The sequence below is a fragment of the Nannobrachium achirus genome (genome assembly GCF_963921795.1).
Source record: "Nannobrachium achirus genome assembly, chromosome: 9".
Taxonomy (NCBI): Eukaryota; Metazoa; Chordata; class Actinopteri; order Myctophiformes; family Myctophidae; genus Nannobrachium; species Nannobrachium achirus.
In genome coordinates, this window is record NC_137818.1 from 53,895,480 (window position 1) to 53,915,547 (window position 20,068).

The window sequence follows — 20,068 nt, forward strand, 5'->3', positions numbered from 1 at the left end:
AAAAAAACGAGATAAGAAAGTAAGCTATATGACTCTGCCCACATTTATCAATACAATTATACATTTTGAATTAATTGTATTTCTCCCAGCAGTGAGGATATGCATTGCCAGGTACAGAATAATAAAAAATGTAGCAAGCCACAATTATGTGAAACTAAACTGAAATTAGAATAAATGGTCCATGGTCCGTCAAGACCCAAAAGAGAAATTATACGTTTGCCCAGGACACAAACTGGTGAATTTATATATATATATATATATATATATATATATATATATATATAGATAGATAGATAGATAGATAGATAGATAGATAATTTTTATTTTAATACATAATTTTTACTTGAGACAGACCCATAAGAATTGGTCGGTGACCCCACAAATGGATCCTGACCCACTGAGTGCGTCAGATTCACACTGTTTCCTCCACATGGACTGAACCATATTGAATAGGCCTACATGACCAGTGGTGAGACAATAGTTCAGTGGATCCTGGAGGCTATAAGCATCTCAGCCAGTGTTGCCAGGTTTTGCAAGAGAAACAACCAACCAGGTCTAGGAAAACAAGCCCAAAAGAAGCAACAAGGTCACTTTAAACCTATACTGTATATGCATCACCATCTGCAATTTGAAAATAGCCGATCTACAAGCTCACAACGTGTTGCGAGCTTGTAGATCTGCTATTTTCAAAAACTCAAGCAAGCCTAAATAAGCAACTACACTTCAGAAACGACCTATATTTACTACTAATATTTACAAGCAACTTCACAGAAAAAGAAGCCCAAATTTGCTTTTAGTAAGACAACATGGCAACACTGAACTCAGCTCACTGTTCTGAGTGCAAACACTCTGGCCAAAGTCAGATCAATACAGAGGGAAAGATGCAATCATCCTTGTCTTAAGGTGGCATTGGTTGTTCACAAAGAAGAGGGCGTATGTGTGCCGTTTCATATGGCCACTACTCAGCAGTTGATTGCCTTTGCAGAAGTACAGTATTATAGTGTCTGCACTCTAGTGCATTATCACAGTTTAATTTAGAGATAATATACCTGACTGCAACACAATGCTGCACAAGGATTGGTATACCTTAAAAAAAAGACTCAACAATGACAAAGCCCTGCCCTCGCTCGCACACGCACGCACGCACACACACACACACACACACACACACACACACACACACACACACACACACACACACACACACACAGTATTTGGTGTTTCTGGAATGTGTTGGATGACAATGTAATGTAATAACGTCAAGAACAATCCACAGCACCCATGCAAATTCCATAGGTGAAGAGCGGGCTAGAGAGAGAGAGAGAGAGAGAGAGAGAGAGAGAGAGAGAGAGAGAGAGAGAGAGAGAGAGAGAGAGAGAGAGAGAGAGAGAGAGAGAGAGAGAGAGAGAGAGAGATGATGCAGACAGATGGATATTGCTTGGAGAGATGGGAGTGATGTGGGGCTACTGTACTCCTCAGCATCTGGATAATAATGTTTGCTGCTTTATGGAATCAATGTTGTGGACTCAGCTCACCAAGGCAGACTGTCTGGGACTGGGGGAGGTCTGCGAAGCCGGCCAGCTCTCAAACAACTGAAAGTTCTTCTTCTTCTGGTCGGACAGAACCTATGATGATGAACCATCTGTGATTCTGGCTCCTCAGGGGACCTGCTGGGATGGGATGCTATGGGATGCTGCTGAACACATGGTAAGTGGCAGCAGCCTTTAATAGAGGCTTAGATTTCACAGCGGTAGGCTACTGTTTCTGGGCCAGTTGAAACAGAATATGCTTAACTAACAAAAAGCTTCTTTCCCCCTTCCTTCCCTCTTTCTCTGTCTCTTTTTAACCCTATATCAAAATGTTTTGAACAATGCAAAAGGGGAAGAATAATTACTATCTGTCAAAAACAAGAAACAAGAAACAGAAACAGACATTGCCCATGCCTACAAAAACAGTCAGGCCTACATAGTAGTACATACCAATCTATCCAACTAACGTTGGGTGTAATTTACCTTTTCAAAACGTGCAGTAAAATATAGGTTTCACATGGCTTTTTAACAGGACAACAATTGTGCGATGGCTTCACATCACCAGATGATGGTGCACTTTGAGCTATTGATTGATTGATTGATTGATTGATTGATTGAAGATTTTATTAGGAGGATGCATAGGAAAAAGTACAGTACAGTTCACTGGTACAAGGTCAACTAAAAGGAGATCCTAGTAAGCTTTACGGCTTATTTACACAGGAACCCTTTATGTATCTCATATAACATTTAAAGACAGAAGGATAGAATACAGTACTGTGCATAGGATATCGTCAATAACAAAAAGAGATAAGCAGTTAAGATATTATTAAAATATTTATAGTGGAAAGGGGCTTAGTCATATATAGGTTTCGAGTAGCTGAATATAGGCCTACATTAATGTATGGATATTGAACCCATCGTTCACACAAACTACGAGAGTATTTTTAGCATATGTTTGGATAAATATCATGGTAAAGCAATACAGCTACATAAATAAAGGTTTATTCTGGGAGTGTGTAGTCAGCCTACAATGTCAAAATTAGACGACTATTTTAGATTCTAAGAATAGAGTGTTTTCTTCTTAACATTCTACAATGTGTGTATGCATTGTATAGTGTTTGTTTATTTATATATTTATTTATTTATGTATTGTGGTCACTGTCAGTGGTGTAAAGCAACTATAGGCTTGTACATTTACTCAATACTGTAGTATTTCCAAATGTCTTTACTTTTACTTCTACTCCACTACATCTCAGAGGCAAATATTGTAGCCTACTTTTACTCCACTTTACAGATATAAATTATAATATTATAAAACACACAGTGCGTGAACCACTTTAGCCCTATTTTATACATAGGATATTTGAAAACAGCCGATCTACAAACTCACAACCTAGCTTGTTATCTGATATTTAAAAAAACAGAAAAATAGTAGGCTACTTTAATTTACTTTTACTCAAGTGACATTTAACACAGACCTTTTAGCATACTTGTAACAGCGTATTTTTATATTGTGTTATTGCTATTTTTTAAAGCATTTGAGTACTTTTTTTCTCCCCGCAACTGTTGTTTATTTATTAATTTATTGTGGTATAAAAAGCAGTGTGTGTGTCGTTGCAGAGTGGGTGGGCTCTGTGTGTGCACATACACAGCGAGTGTGTCTGCTTGACTATTATGACTGAAGGTCCTGTTTCAATCACTGGCGTCAGGCTGCCTCAAAACCCTTTCACCTTCTACCGTCTATAATCCTTCACCAACCACATCGATCGGAACTTTTATCATAACTTTGTCGTAGTTTTTGAACCGCAATTTAACCGATCTAAAACAAACAACCAAGAGACTCGAGAGGACGCGATTCGTGTGACTTTTGTTTAGAGAGAAAGACGTGGTGTGGGGGGGAAAAAAGACGAGCCCCACAACGGGATTTTTCGCGTTTGAAACACGACAGGACTGAATTAAAGTTTGTTATAAAAAGGACATCGATCAATCGAATCATCGATCAATCGGATCCACGGCTGACCTTGATACTGTAGCGGTCTGACTGATGCATCGTTAATCGTTCGGATACATTGTTTTCATCGTTTGGATACATTGTGATACATTGTTACCACCACCACCGACCGTCCGTCCCCGTCTTGTTTACAGCGTCGGTTTTTTTTTGTTCCTCCTTTCTCGAATGCGTTCGTTGCAAATATGATGATGTCATCGACGCCACTTTTTCCTGAAGTTATGGCGGAGCAGAACTTTTCCAACTCGTCTTGGTGAGTTTTATGAACACACACACACAGGCACACAGGCCTACGACACTCACACACACACATACACAGCTACTTTGACCGTTTGAAATGCCGATTATTATACGACAGGCGAATCCCGTTCACTCCGCCAGACGAGCACACAAAGCATCATTTATAGAGCTGTGTGTGACTATCTCTCTCCGTGTGTGTGTGTGTGTGTGTGTGTGTGTGTGTGTGTGTGTGTTGCGTGTGCAATGAAGTTTAGTTGTTAGTTCGCTGGATCTGACTGACGGCCTACTGCTACATACACACTCTTCAACCGGTGGTGGGAAAAGTACTCAAATGTTTACTTGCGTAAAACAAAAAAAAGTATCACTATACCTATAGAAATACTCTGTTTATGCAAAAGTCCGGAATTCAAATGTGTACTTGAGTAAAAGTACAAAAGTATTGGTATTACAATGTACTCCTACCAAAAGTAAAAGTAGGCTACTCGTTATGCAGAATGTCCCATTTCAAATGTATGAAACTCTTGTGAAAATAGCAGATCTGCAAGCTCACAATTCAGCTAGGGGGCTGAAGTGATTAATGCATGATTTGTATTAATAATCAAAATCGACAAAGTATCCAAACAGTAGCCTAACTAAAGTTGGCAAATAATTGTAGTGGAGGAAAAGTAGCCTACTACAATATTTGCATCTGGAGTAGAAGTAAAAGGTATTGGAAATTGGAAACACTCAAGTAAAGTACAAATACCTCAAAATTGTACTCAAGTACAGTACTTAAGTGAATGTACTTAGTTACTTTTACACCACTGTTTTCCGAGGTTTGCTCGACCATAGAGGAACGAGAACCCAACGCCTGCATCGATGCAGTCTGACTGACTACATTCAGTAGCCTCCTATATTCGTGGTCTAACGAGTTTAGCCTATATTTTGATATAACTTGTACACTATTATACGAATTCTATAACTGAACGCATTCAAGTGGCAGTTCGGTATTTAGCTTACTCTTTCAATAAAAAAACATATGCCAGAGCTCCTGTCTGATGACATTGATGCCACCTATACCTCTCTTCTCGACCATATAACATTAATTATGTTGTCAATTAATATCATTTATAGCCTACTACTACAGTGGTTCTCATAGTGGAGTCCAGGGACCCCTATAGGGTTCCTTGAGGGGGCTCTTCTAGTGGAAACGGGCTTTAAATGAACCCTTAACAGGTCTGCAACAGAGTGTACAAATGGACTTGCAAACTGACATTTTATGTCAATTATTATCATTATAGGCTACTACTCATTATGGCAAAAGTTCTCATAGTGGCGTCCAGGGACCCTTTGGGTTCCTTGTGGGGGTTTTAAGTGAACCATAACAGGTCTGCAACCAAGAGTGTACAAATGGAACCAAATGGACATTTGTGCACTTTAAGAGTTATGGGGCTCCTTGAAATTTAAAAAAGTTTGAGAACTACTGTTCTAATAGCCCTTTACTTGGGCTGATTTGATATACCGTATAGCCTATGCCACGACTTGTGTGGAAATGTGGTTGTTTCACATTGTGTGGATAACATTATGCCAAGTGTGAGAGTGCACGTATTATGTGAACTTGGCGTTCTTTCTTTATGTGTTGTTGATACCCTTTCCTGGATGGGTCACAAGCGCTTTGTTTTGAACACAGTTCTTGTGGCATGGTGGGCACAACACAGACCCAGAATGGTGTCTGTCGGCCCCCGCTCTTCTGTTGTGACATGCGAGCCTGCCAGCCTGGTAGTTAACCACTAACTGCTCTAAATTATCTCCAGTCTCCTAGCGGCACACTGCTTCTCAAAGTGAGGAACAGAGGACCCCCACGGGGGTCTTTGTTGGGGGTTTCAGGTGGTCCCCAGCAAAATTAAGTTGGAGTTTTCTTTTTAACAGTTAAGAGTCCAATTCTATTTTCCGGCTTTTCAAAAATGGCACATCTTCTCTTCGACATCTTCTCTTTTGGGGCCCTGGCACAAAAAGACAATCATTGGATATGTAGCTTGTAGCCAAATGCATATCATTTTGGGGGTCCTTCCTTGGCATGAAAATGTTTGAGAACCACACTGTCTTAACGGGCTCATTTGCTCAACCAATCAGGACATCAGGGTTGTGAAAGAGGGGAGGGTACAGACAGACAGACAAGCATACACTTTTAGAGTTGTGTTTATGTACGGTCTATGTTTAGAGCTCTGCATTTGTACTGAAAAGAGAGCAGTTTGTGGTGGGTAGGTACAACCTGAACTGAAGTTTCATTTTTATTTAACCAAGTTCACCGCGTCCCTATTTTGGGTCTGTCATTGCGGGCAAACATTTTCAAAAGTCTTCAAAAATGGCCGAGCTACTGTAGGAGCTTGCAGATGGGCTATTTTTTAATAGCACTATAAAGTTGACTTCAACTGAAGCGTGAACACAATGATCGGTTGGTGTGATGAGCTTAGTCTAGGACATAAACCGCTTGAATGTAGTTTATTTAAAAATGTTCCAACTGATAGAATCTGCACCCTCAATCATCACAAAAGGCTTTTTTCTTTCCAACATTATTGTTTTAAAATAAAACCTATATATTATTTTGATATCTGTTCAATACCGTCCGATATTGCATTTTAAAGCCAGCATCGGCCGGTACGGATATGATGACAGATTCAATGCCCATCCCAGATCGAATCAAGCGATTTATCGTTTCGGACGATATGCCTCTTTCAACCTGACGTCCTTATTTTGAGTATCTCCATTATTATTATCTTATTATACAAAGCAGGAACAGGGCCGGGTGGCGATGTGGTCGGTCTTGATGGGTCCTGCAGTTCATTGGCGCACTGTTTCTCCAGAGTTGCTTGACTATCGAATTCACAGTTACCTACCCGGATGTTGGGCAACGGACCCGAAAACCTGACATTGGTCAGCCTCTACTGTAAACAACATGGCTGACCTCTTGCAGTGGCCAGAGATTCTCCTGGTCTGAGTGGATTAGTTTGCGACCGTGCCACTCCGCTCCTCCCCCTCTCCCTCTGTCTGTGGGGAAAAGAACACGTCAAGATTCCAGTTTTGCTGCAGAATGCTGTGTGGTTGGTACAGTATGTTGTATACTGCCAGCAGCTACTTGTCTAGACTATACAGGGTTCAGTCCAAAGTTTATGGACAACAACAAGGCCACTGCACTAGTTCGGTTAAAAGCCGAGTCTCTCTTTTGTTATAAAATGTATGACTTTGTAGGGTATTCACGAATAGTGATTTTTAGTATTCGAATTATTCGACCTCCAAAGTATTCGAATAGTCGAATATTCGACAGGACAGGCCAAACTGGCAAATATTAAGTAAGCAAGAGGCGAACATTGTGAAAATAGCCGATCTACATGCGTTGAGCATGTAGAGAACCCTGGTATAGAGCATTAACAAATTCATCATTCATCATTGACAACTCATTCTTGAGCGGGGGTGGGGTGGGGGGTTCCCTCTTGGCCGAGCGGTAGATGTTTTGTTTCCCAGGCGTGTTTCCCCAGGTTTATAAATGTTGGGTGTTACATTGGTGCCATGTCCTGGATTGGGTTTTCCCGGTGGGTGGAGGTCAAGGGGAGGAGGGGGTGGGGGGGGGGGGGGGGCATGTGAAGGAGTACTGCCTGAAGTGCATAAGCCTAATATATGTCTTCCTGGTCAAGGAGGGGGCGGGGGGGGATTCCCTCTTGTCCAAGCGTGGGTGTTTGGTTTCCCCACACGTGATATCCGGATTTGAATCTCAGGTATTATATTGACAGGAATTGCGTGCTGTTGTCCACCAAAAGTGTGGCACCACAAGTACCAGAAAACATTCCACTAAACCACAAGAACCCTACTAGCGTCCCCATTCTGGGCATGTCATAATGATTATGCAAAAAAATAGGTAGACGCTTGGCTGCAGAAAGCAGATCGACAAGCTTGCAACGCATTGAGGGGGGCAGTGCCTTGTGATCTTGTACAGCTGCTATTTTTGCAGAAGAGATTTGGTGTAGAGGGGCAGAAAAGGAGGGGGCAAAGAATTTACAATTACAATTTAGCATTTAGCAGATGCTCTTAATCCAGAGCGATTTACAATAAGAAAGTTTACACATCAATACAGCAACATAAATAAATACATCAAATGCATAGACATGGTAATCCAAGAAAAAACATGGGTAGACCAAGCACCTATTCAGTAAAAATAAAAAAATAAAACATTATAAAATTCCCTGCACCTGCGGGACCGTGGTCATCAAAAACATGTTGGGTAGACTCAGAGTCTATGTGAGGAGAACGTAACATTATTGAATATTGATAGTAAGTGAGCTGTCCAACTTTGTAAGTACGAAAGCTCTGTGTGTGTGTTTGTAGTACTATACGGGACCTGGTATAGTGGTATTTGAGAAATTGACATTGCGAGGACAATTTCTCTGGTCCTCACAAGATAAATGATTGTTTTATGGAGTTAGTTTACAATTGGGAAAGCATGTCAGGATTAGGCATTTAGAGGTTAGTTAGGTTTAGGGGCTGGAGTTATGCCCGATGTATACTTGGTTGCACACCGATATTGCACGCCACTGCAACAACTGCAACTCTGTTTATGATAGCTTTAGGGTTCTTTATGGTAAAAAAAGGCCAACATTTTGCTGTCCTCACAAGTGTGGTAATACAAACATGCGTGTGTGTTTTCCAGACCATTGAGAGCACTTGGCTTTGCTAATGGAGCACCTCCAGGGAGCGTGGAAGACGCTGAGCAACGGCTTCGGAATGAAGGACTCAGTGTTCGAGGGCCCGTGCCTCTCGCCCACCATGGTCCAGGGCTTCCCGTACCAGCGGCGCGCCTCAGACGACAGCAAGATGCCCGACTCTAAGGCTAGCAGCACTATCCGTGTCTACCTCCCCAACCAGCAACGTACTGTGGTGAGTCGATGCTGTCCTGTTTGCCTCAGATAGCCAATCTAGCCACTTAGAAGCCTGCTGTGGCCCTAATTTTGGGGCATGACAAAATTAATACAACCTTCCCTAAAACACCCGGGACAACACTCCATGCATACCAGACCTATCTCCCTCCTGGCCCCCAAATTGTGAAATCCAGGGTTCCCATGGTCATGAAATTCCTGGAAATATGTTTTTCCAGTACTGGAAAAGTTTTGGAATTGATCAAGGGACCTGGAAGGTCCTGGAAAAAATAGCTATGCATTGTTTTTGGTTATTGATTTTGTTAACTCATTTACTGCCACCATAAATCGACTTTGAGGGTTCCCTGACACAATTTTCTTAACTTTTGACACGTGTGTGTTCTTTCATTGTGTATAAATACAAACTGCATGCACGCTTTATTTTTGCTATTGCACATTGGAGTTTCGTTATTGCGATGAATTATTGTTATATAGTCCTGGAAATTGGGTTAAATATTCTGGAAAAGATTTGGAAATTCATAGGTAAAAATGTGTGGGAACCCTGGAAATATTGCCGATTGCTTGACGTAGTCTGAAAACCCACCTCTTCGGACTCCACCTCATCCCCCTACCCTAGCACCCACATCCCCAGACCCCACCTCATTCCCCCTATAGCAGTGTTTCTCAACCTTTTTTCTGCATGGGCACACTTTTCATGTCCCAAGAATCCATGGGCACACCAACATAATACGGGGGTGTAAATATCGTCACTGTCGGGAAGAAACCTTGTATCTCCAAGTTTCAAATGTGTACGTTTCTTCGCAAAGTAAAGCCCTGCTTCATCATACAAGGCTGTCGCACAACAGCAGTGAAAACGGCAGATCTACAAGCACACAACGCCTCGCACCGCGAGGCGTTGTGTGCTTATAGATCGGCTGTAGATCGGCTGTTGCTTGTAGATCAGCTGTTGTAATGACTAGTACTGGTCTTTTTATATCCAATGTGTTTGTATTTAAGTTCATAAAGTTAACATAAGAACATATACTTGCATTTGAAATTAAATTCAACTTAAGAGACTTCACACCAATATGAATGAAATGATATTTAATGATGAATATGATTAAGACATGAATGCAGTAGTATTAATTGAGAATGCAATTATAATTGATTTGACATGTTTAAACACTTTGGCGCGGGCCCCATCACAGAGAAGGATCGGATCAGATCCGTTCTGATCAGATCCTGCCTGATGAAGGCAGGGGCTCTTCAGGAGCCCGCCCCCCTGTAGATAGATAGGGCCAACCTGGTGGTGCCTGCTGCTTGGGTGGTGTCGGGCAGGTGGTGGGTCACGCGACCGGGTATTTCCCGGTGAATCTGTGCACAAAGGTGGGGGCCGATGGGCATGGAGGGTTGCGAGCTTATGAGAAACAACTAAAATAAGACCTTAAAACCTGGTGAAAACAGTTGCGTGCATTAGCGGAAGATGACGGTAAAGGAAATCATTTAATGGAAAACAACTAACACGGCCTTAAAACATGGCAAAAACAGTTGTGTGCATTAGCGCAAGATTAGATGAGGATAAAGGAAATCATTAAATGGAAAACATTAAATTAACTTCTGAAAAGGCTTCTAAGCCTACACTAATAGCCTACTAAAAACTAGTGAACCGCAATCTTGCCACACGTGAATAATTGTGGTTGTAAACAATAACACAGACAATATAAATCCTTAGTCTAGTTGTGGGAAGAAATGGATTTCATCATGGCCCTAAATAACTTTTAAATATCTTGCAATTGGCGACGGGGTCTCTTACTAAATCGGCAAGATTACATAACATAATACATAAAAGCTAAGCTATCACCTCTCCATCCTCAGCAATAGTCAGGGGTGCGTGTCCCCCACACTCCCAAGCCCCCACCGTTGCGCACAGATTCACCGGGAAATACCCGGTCGCGTGGGTCACAGATATAAAGAGCTAGATGCCTCGTTCGCCTCTGCAGTTAATTGGAGCGATGTGCAAAAAGTTCTAGTCCGGACTTCCTGGAAAAACTAAGGGAACGCTGTCAGTCAAAGTGACTACTGGCCAATCACAACGCGACTTTTCCGGGACTTATCCAAGGACCACAATTCAATTCAACAGAGCCAGTTCCGATGTTGCGCGGCTCAGCTGTTCTCACAGGCTGCGTACGTAAAGACCCGCCCCCCACCTGCCTCTGATTGGCCTGGCAACTTCCCTATGTGTGACGCACGCGGAAGCAATGAAGCATGATTTTTTTTTTGTCACGGCTTTCTGTCAAGCCCCACCCTGGCAGCGTGTGATTGGCCTGCTGCAGTCCAAGGCACTACAGTCCCTTTGAGCCGCATTGTCGCTATGTGTACAAGTTATCTTTTAGACAACCCAACTCTACCCCTAACCCTAAACAGAACCCTCATGGGGTAGAGCAAGAAAGAGTGGCACGACCAGGATGCGAACCCCGGTCCCATGGGTTGGAATACTAGACCAATCCACCATGCCACCGAGGCAGATGCTGGGAACGCCATTCTGTCAGTATTAGTAGTGGAGGAAAAGCCTTGCGTAGGGGAGGGGCCTCGCGAGGCTGCCATTCAAATGACGCCTGGCCAATCACAGCGCGTCTTTTCCGGGACTTGCGCGCATGCCGTTATCTTTAGATATCACGCAGCAATGAACACGGAAGCAAAGATATTTAATTAATGAAGATAGCTCATCCTCATTGGATCCACTAGGGTGCGACATGGTACACAAATCCTACAAATAGACTCCTAAGTGGGCGCCGGCTCTGACTGCAAATCTCGCGCACATCCTGTTTACTGGTGCTATATATCCCGCGAGAGTGTGTTGCTGGGACAGCTAAAGAGCAATAATAAAGTTGATTTTCTCAGTTGTTGTGTCGCTGAAAAAAGCCACTTTAGTATGACAATTTTGTTAATATTATGTGGCTTGTGATGATCTGGTCCAATATTTAGTTCAGTGAGCATAGCTTCTGAACTATTATTTTTCTCTGTGTTCACGTTAGCTCTCTCATTGTAAATGAATAGACTCCAAACATGCTTCCGCCTCCTAAAAAGGTATCCACCTACGTCATGCAGAAACGGGAAGTACGGGTCTTTTGCGCCCTCTTGCTATCGCCCTCTTGGACGGAAGTGATGAAGATTCCCTTGGTTGCTAAATGCATACGCCCCCTAGCCGAAGGAGGCGTCTACCTTTCTATGTCTATGTGGTGGGTGACCTGAACAGAGCAGAGCATGAGTGAGACCAGGAAGTAGGAGGAGTCCTTTTAAAGGGACACTGTCATGAGTTAGGCTAATCTGATTGGATCAGAAATGAATTAGTTGATTGGGGAGGGACAATAGAGATGACAGCTTGTTCAGTCTCTCAGTTGAACTCGCGTATAAACGTTTATTACAATTTTTACTTCCAATATTTTTGACAGTATATGCATTGTGGTCCTCTGGACTGGAGTGAGTGTGAAAATATAGTGGCTCTCTCCATCATCAAAGTTCCCCACCCCTGATCTACAAGCTCACGACACGTCGCAAGCTTGTAGGTCGTCTATTTTCGCCCCGCAGTTCCATCGGGCTACAGCGACTAAGGACTAAGCTTGGTTTATCACACTGGTCTTATAAAATGCTACTACTAAATGCTACTGGTCTTATAAAATGCTACCAGCATCATTAACAGTTGGGTCAGAAGCAAATTGAGTTCAGATGCTCCTTGGGATTGTCTGCTAGGGCTGTCACGATTATGACATTTTACATGACGATTATTTGTCCCTCAAATAATTGCGATTAACGATTTAATTGTGTTTTTGTCAATGACAATTACATTTCTGTTTGGCTTTTAGGCTTTGAAGTTGCACATGGTAGATAGGACACATAACCTAAATATACAAAGAAATTACTGACATATTTGACAACTTTATACTTAAAAAAGAACATTGATAGTGGAAATAGCCGATCTACGCGATGCGACGCGTTGTGAGCTTGTAGATCTCCTATTTCCACTATTTTTGACTCTTTTTTTTTTTTTTTTTTTTTTTATATATGAACGTTTTTCCAACATGGAAACGATTATGACGATTATGAAAAAGAATCGCGATTATGTCAAATAATCACGATTTGACGATTATGTAATAAGTGTGACAGCCCTATTGTCTGCAGAAAATAAGTCTGAACTGCTCTTCTTGTGTGTGTGACTGTGTGTTGTGGTCCTGCAGGTGAATGTGCGACCAGGTATGAGCCTTCACGGCTGCCTGATCAAAGCCTTGAAGGTGCGGGGTTTGCAGCCAGAGTGCTGCGCCGTCTTCAAACTGCACCCGGGACAGCGGAGGTGAGAACATGATGCTGCCATACGTCGCCTTCCTGTCCTGCCTTGGGATTCAAACCCCGTGCCGAAATATCTACCACTAGGCTAATGGTCTGGAGCAGGCATGCTTAGGTCTGCATGGGAAGAAGTGATGGAAAAAGTACTCAAATGTTTTACTTAAAGGTAGTTCGCCACCAAAATGACTTTTTTTCTGTTGATTACTCACGCCATGAAGACTTGAGCTCAATAATAAATTTAGTTTTTTGTCGCATTCCTAAGACAAAATAAATATTATAGTAAACTTACCCTGACGGTTTCCCCATCCAGGGCCATGCATTCGGGTCCCCATCCGGAATAAATGGGGGTAAATGTACTATAATCACATTTTTGTCTTAGGATTGCGACAAATACAAAAAAAATATTATTGAACTCAAGTCTCTATGGCATGAGTGATCAATACAAAAAAGGCATTTTGGGGGTGAACTACTCCTTTAAGTAAAAGTATTAATACTGCAAAATAGAAATACGCTTATTTCCAGGGTTGCCTGGACCTCACGTGACACTGCGATGACGTAACGTAGGAGGCGATGGGAGGAAAAACAAACAAAAAAAACAACAACATTCATTGCAGCTTTAAGTAGTTGTGAGCTTGTAGATTGGTTATTTTGGCATTTTAACACTTCATGCAACCAAGTATAAATTGAGCCATATGGGTGTGGGAAAAGGGGAGCCAAAATAAATATCTGTAGGATTATTACGATTATTTATTGTTGTCTTTGCCTAATGGATACTATACAGGTCTATGTGATGCATTATTGCGACCGTCAGGGAGCAGTTTACTATGAAAACCTCCACCGGCCGTCCGGCCGTCCGTCCGTCACACGTCACACGTGACCATCAACAAACGTCACACCTTTGTTGATGTTTAAATCGAAGAGTCTTGGTCAAATACTTCTGTTGGTTTCTGCACTGATCATTTATACAATTCAGCTGTGTTTGCTCGTGTCATCATGATGAGGTCATAAATCAGCCATGCCCAAATATAGATTTTACGGGTTTACATGCTTACTCAGTTATTCGTTATGTGAAAGTCCTATGACGTCTATGATATCTGACATCATCATACATACATTCCCTTTTATGCCCATAAATGGAGATCCCCTCTGTAGAACCAGCCACTGACATCACTGTAATGTCAGGGGAACCAAATCCCTTTTATGCCCATATATGGAGATCCCTGTGATGCCAGGGGAACCAAATCCCTTTTATGCCCATATATGGAGATATGGAGATCCCCGTGTTGCCAGGGTAACCAAATCCATTTTATGCCCATATATGGAGATCCCTGTGATGCCAGGGGAACCAAATCCCTTTTACGCCCATATATGGAGATCCCTTATGTCATCAATATTAAGCCCATATCTGTGAATATCTTTGGGTACCAGATGTCTCCATATATGGTTAAATGGTCCGATATACATCACTGGCCAGAAGACCAAGAAATGGTACAACCTCGCCCTTTGCTTTTCTCCCTTAGGCATCTTACTGGTAGGTAGTTTAATGAGGAATGCAGTATGGTGGTAGGTAGGTAGTTATGGCCTTTGATGTAAGATTTTCACTTTCTAGGATAACTATATTTGCTATTCCCAGATGATGCCCTTTTAGGGTACCCCTCATGCCCATATATGGAGATCCCCAGGCTTTACTAATTAACATAAGTTTTATGCCCATATATGGAGATCATTGTCCCAATGTCATCAGATATATGGGCATAAATGGACACAGGCAAACTAGATGGGCTGTATGGATATCCAGATGTGTGATGCAAGTGTTTTATTCCAAATGTGGCACCCCACAGACATATTTCCAGAAACAAAATCCCTTTCATGCCCATATATGGAGATTTCTGATGTCATCAATCCCAGGCCCTGTAAAAAACATGGTTGCTATGGTAAACAGTTGGTTGCTAGGGTAAACAGTTGGTTGCTAGGGTAAGAAAACATGGTTGCTATGGTAAACAATTGGTTGCTAGGGTAAACAGTTGGTTGCTAGGGTAAAAAAAACATGGTTGCTGTGGTAAAAGGTTGGTTGCTAGGGTAAACAGTTGGTTGCTAAGGTAAAAAACATGGTTGCTATGGTAAACAGTTGGTTAGTAGGGTAAACCTTCAATGATTTTGACATCTTGTTACTAATCTGTCGGTAGATAATGCCGGTCTTATATAAGGGTCATTTGTGTACGGTGTGATGTCATACTGATGTCAGCAGTGTGACAGGAGATAAGCGACCAACGGTCGCTTATCTCCCGATTAGGGAGTCTTACTGGTTATTACTACTACTGTTCATCATTTAATGTCTTTTCATCAATTCAGTAAAAAGCTGCGGATGGACTGGAACACAGACTCCTCGTCGCTAATAGGTGAAGAACTGCTAGTGGAGGTGTTAGATCATGTGCCCTTAACTACACACAACTTTGTAAGTACCCGTGTCGTTTACAGTAACGCCCTGACAGTCACGCTGCTTGTTGTTTTTTTCCCCACTGTGAGAGGAATAAATTGTCATCTCTTTTTAATTTTCAGGTTCGCAAAACATTTCTGAAGCTAGCCTTCTGCGACATTTGCCAGAAGTTTCTTTTGAACGGTTTCCGATGCCAAACGTGCGGCTACAAGTTCCACGAGCACTGTAGCACCAAAGTGCCCACGATGTGCGTGGACTGGAGTAATATCCGACAACTCCTGTAAGTCTCCTCGCTGGGGGGAAGGGTATTCTGTAACACAGGGGTCTTCAACGTTTTCAGGCCAAGGACCCCTTAGTTGAGAGAGAGAGATGAAGCAAGGACCCCCACAACCCATATAGTTTCATCTGTTGACAGCACAATCATCAGTGTATTTTGGATTCATGTCAATTTGTGTTATCAGATATTTAACCACTTGAACGGTCAATACTTATAAAACTTGACCTTTCACTCTGTACTTAGCTATGGTCTTTTTCCCCTCTACACCAAAGCTCTTTGCTGAAAATAGCCGATCTACAAGCTCATGTGAGCTTTTAGATCTGCTATCTTTGGCTAAAGTTTTGGCTAAAGTTCTCCCAATATGGACACTAGGATTTGAGTGGTTAATATAAAAAAAGGAGGAAAAAAAGTTTCTATCACACAAAGATTTGGAGGACCCCCTATAGTAACTCTGAGGACCCCTTAGGGTTCCCGGACCCCCTGTTGAAGACCCCTGCTTTCACAAATAAACACTTTAGCTGTCCTTTTTTGTTTGAGATGACGAATAACTTTCTCAGGATGATTTAGGAATAGTTTGTGGTTGAAATATGACGACGGGGCAAACGAAACTTGATATCGGACGCAAACTAAGAAGATTAACTCTTTGCCATGTCATCTTAAACTAGTCTCATATTTCATCGGCGATGACATTGTCAGGATAAAAAAAGAGGGAGAACGAGCTCTGCTGAGCCCTGCAGGTCCTTTTAACTTGAGTAGTTGTAAGCTCCATGCACAAAGCTTTGCATACTTGCACTGAGAATAGAGCATTGTTTTGCATGCAGGCTTTAGGGCTGACAATAAGCATTCGCAGATGAATATCAGTGACAGTTAAGAGATAAGGCTTTCTGTGACAACCATTTTGCTGACAACCTTTGTTAATCCGGCATCTCGTTCTCCCTCACAAAGACATGCATGCCCTCCATTCTCACAATAGACCCATACGTCTGTCTCTCTGTCTGTCTGTCTGTGTGTGTCTGTCTGCAGGCTGTTTCCTACGGCAGGTGAAAGTGGCGGGCCGTCCCTGCCCCCCCTGACGTCTCGGCGGATGAGAGAGTCCTTGACTCGATTTCCTAATAGGTAAGACGAACTTGGTGTCCTTGCGCTGACCCCTTCGAATCATGATCCCTTGTGCTTATGTAACCGAGTAGTAGCCCTGCCCGCGCTCATAAGTGGCCCTTGCCTCTGACCATAAGCCTAACGTAACGAAGTAGCCTACCACACAGACCACAAGTATACCCCCAGAAAATGAGATGACTTATTATAAGCTCACAATGCCATTTCCTTTTTCTTTTTTTATATATCGTCGTTGTCGGGTGGAAACCTCGATTAAACCTTGTTTAAAATGTGTATGCAACATTTATTTAGGGCGGGCACAGCACACAGTAGGTCTGCTTATGCAGACTGGGGTCATGCATAAGCCTGGTGAACGGTTCTCTTTGCCAGCTTGCACCTCGGTTTGGTGCACTGTAGTTACACTGTAAAGTTGATTGAATCAGTTCCTGTTTTTAATGACGTCGTGGAGCTTAATGGGGGCTTACCAGCCCATGTAACCAGAACTGATGTAACGCGAGGTGTGAAAAGGGCCTGTTGTTTGAGGAGCACTTAACATAGTTTAAAAATACCTGTAGCCAAATTAGTACTCGCTAAAGTATCAAGTTGTTCCAAGCGGAGCAGAGCGATCTCAAAAGACTGTTTTCGAAACAGCGTTTTGTGTTGCCAAAAGGGGGATTTGTGCTGGCAAAGTGCACGCCATTGGCTGTAATTTGATCTCTTTTTAATAGACGTCACTCAAATGGACTCCCACTTTCTCTGTTCTCACCAGTAGGCCACAGTGTAGTGTCGATTTTGCCAGCAAATTTTGCCAGTCATATTCTAGTCATCTGGAATGATTTGGTCTAATTTTAGCCAACTAAATATAACATTTTAGTCGACTGAATCTACAGTTGTATTTGTTGACAAAGTTGTATTTTGGCAGGCCTTGATGGCGACGTAATAATGCCTGATTTTACTCGGGTGTTGTGCTCTGAAAATGTCTGATCTTCAAGCTCGCAACGCGTCGCAGCGCTAGTGTCCGTCTGCTGTTTTCAGAGTGCAACACCTGTGCGCAACCAAACATAAAATGATTTGTCTTTTAATTCTACTGGATCCTCCACTAGTCCCTCCCTAACATAACATTTTAGTCCAGTTTTTATTTGTTGATGAAATTGTGAGTATATCTAGCCTTCGTTTTAGTCATCATAGCTTAGTTTTTATTTCGTTTTTTATTTTGTTTTCGTCAGTGAAAAAAGGTAGTCGAGTCATAGTTTCGGTCGACGAAATCAACACTGGGCCACAATGTAGTACAGTGTCAGACAGCCCAGGTAACAGACTAGAGACCTGCATCTCTGAATCGGTAGACAAAATGGGCACAAACGGACATCATCCGTTGATTTCTGTTTTTATTCCTTTATTAATTGCCCACTGTCTTATTATTATTTGTGCTGCTGCAGTGTGTGAAGAAGCTGATGTTTTACCCGAGTATAAGATCTGTGTAACAATAAAGGCCACCTTGAACCATCTGTTATCTTTTTTAGCCATAAATTTGACTTCTTGCGTTGGTGCAAGTTTGTGTTCATATTTGAACTTGTTTTGGTTGGACCAGCGTTTGGATTGTTTGCCGTTTTTCTTACTCGGCTGACGAGCTTCACTCTGCACGCTTGAGGCAAGCACAGACAGGGCTTGGCAAACATGAAAGGGCAAAATAGCTCCAGTGCTGCACACATGCCAAAAATGGGATTTTAGGGGTTGACCAATAGCAAAGTTATATCTAGAATTAGTTTCCCACAATTCAAATGTGGACGTTTATGTTGCGTATTTGTCTCTCACACGATTCTTTGTTTGACTCTACTAGTAGAAAAGGTGGCTCCAGTCGATAAACTTTGTGTCTATTTCTATGTCTCGCCCAGGCCTCGTCATTTCTGGTCAAACGGACTTCCTCTTGCCTTCTCGGAGGAAGAGGGAGCAAATGGTGCTAAAAACAGAAAAGTGTCTTAACCATGTTAACTCTAGCGTCCCTATTTTTAGGCGATAAAACGAAACGAATCAAAACATTTTTAAAAGGTTTTGCAATTTTAGCAGCCCCCACAGCACATCGCAACGTGCTGTGACTGAGCTTGTATACTTTCGCAATTTTCTTTTTTCTTAGAATGAATTGCTGTATATTGGACTGAAGTGGTTAACTGATGACGGAGGGGACGCTTGCAATGGGAGAAAGTGAGAAATGAGAAATGGCAGAAATGAAACTGACAAACAACTGTAGCAGCCACCAACACCACACCCAGAACAGTCCAAATTAAAGAAGTTACACTTGTGTTCAGTGGGATTTCATAATGTTAGATTTAACATGAGCAATGCATCAGCAGGGTTCATCGCCATGCCGGCTTGTGGGGGACATTTTTGTCACTTTTTTGTTTTTTTTGCCATGGACATTGCACTAACAAATATTACTAGAAACAGAGCTAGCCCTAAACGTTTACTACATATGACTAGAAACAGAGCTAGCCCTACACGTTTACTACCAGTAAGACTCCCTAATCGGGAGATAAGCGACCGTAGGTCACTTATCTCCACAAATAGGGCAAAAATTTGTTTTTCCAAAAACTTCCGGATCCATGTTGATGACATGAGTGTAGACATACTGTGTAGTGATTTCCGTGATTTGAGGGCCAAAACTGTAGGAGCAGTGGCCAAAAATGTGTTTTAAAAATCGGCCTGTAGGTGGCGCTAGAAGAGGGCCATGTGAGAAATGAGGGGTGGGGTGTCCGCGTTGCCTTGGCGGACGATTAGGTACCGGCCCCGGCTCTCCCGGACGCTCCTAGCCCGAGTTACGGCATTTTATGTGAGCTGCAGTGGCAGGGGGTCCTCCACTGGGGGCGCCACCACTTTTGCATCCGTTCTGGAGCACCAGGAGTGGGTGGTCCCCGGGAATTCCCCGTGAGCAGCCCCGTTGGGGTGGTCATTTGGTAATTTTTGCACATTTGGTATTTTTTTTACACCTGGGGGTCCCCCAGGGACCTGGGGGTCCCTGGAACTCTGGGGGTCCTTGGAGGTTGTAGTTTGGCAGGCAAGGAGTTTGTGTGGAAATTTTGGCATGGATCGGGCCAACGGTGGCCGAGATATGAGCAGGGCAAAAGTGTGACGTGTGAGGTGTGACGGACTGACTGACGGACGCACGGACACCTCGAGCAGCTTTCTGTAGTAAGTGCGACCTACGGTCGCAACTAGTGCTGTGCTCCTCAAAGTGGGGTTGCGGGACCTTTTAGCTTTCCTTGA

General features: G+C 42.7%; 1 protein-coding gene across 2 annotated transcripts in view; it reads left to right on the top strand.

Moving 5' to 3' along the window:
* Positions 1-2,906: 2,906 nt before the first annotated feature.
* Positions 2,907-20,068, top strand: part of raf1a (Raf-1 proto-oncogene, serine/threonine kinase a) — a 34,554-nt gene continuing 17,392 nt past the window's right edge. For both annotated transcript variants that reach the window (XM_080733764.1, XM_080733763.1), the window contains exons 1-6: positions 2,907-3,790; positions 8,459-8,685; positions 12,899-13,011; positions 15,357-15,459; positions 15,564-15,721; positions 16,742-16,834. In XM_080733764.1, the coding sequence (XP_080589890.1) occupies positions 8,485-8,685; positions 12,899-13,011; positions 15,357-15,459; positions 15,564-15,721; positions 16,742-16,834 (668 nt within the window). In that variant the 5' untranslated portion in view covers positions 2,907-3,790; positions 8,459-8,484. The remainder of the gene's footprint in view (positions 3,791-8,458; positions 8,686-12,898; positions 13,012-15,356; positions 15,460-15,563; positions 15,722-16,741; positions 16,835-20,068) is intronic.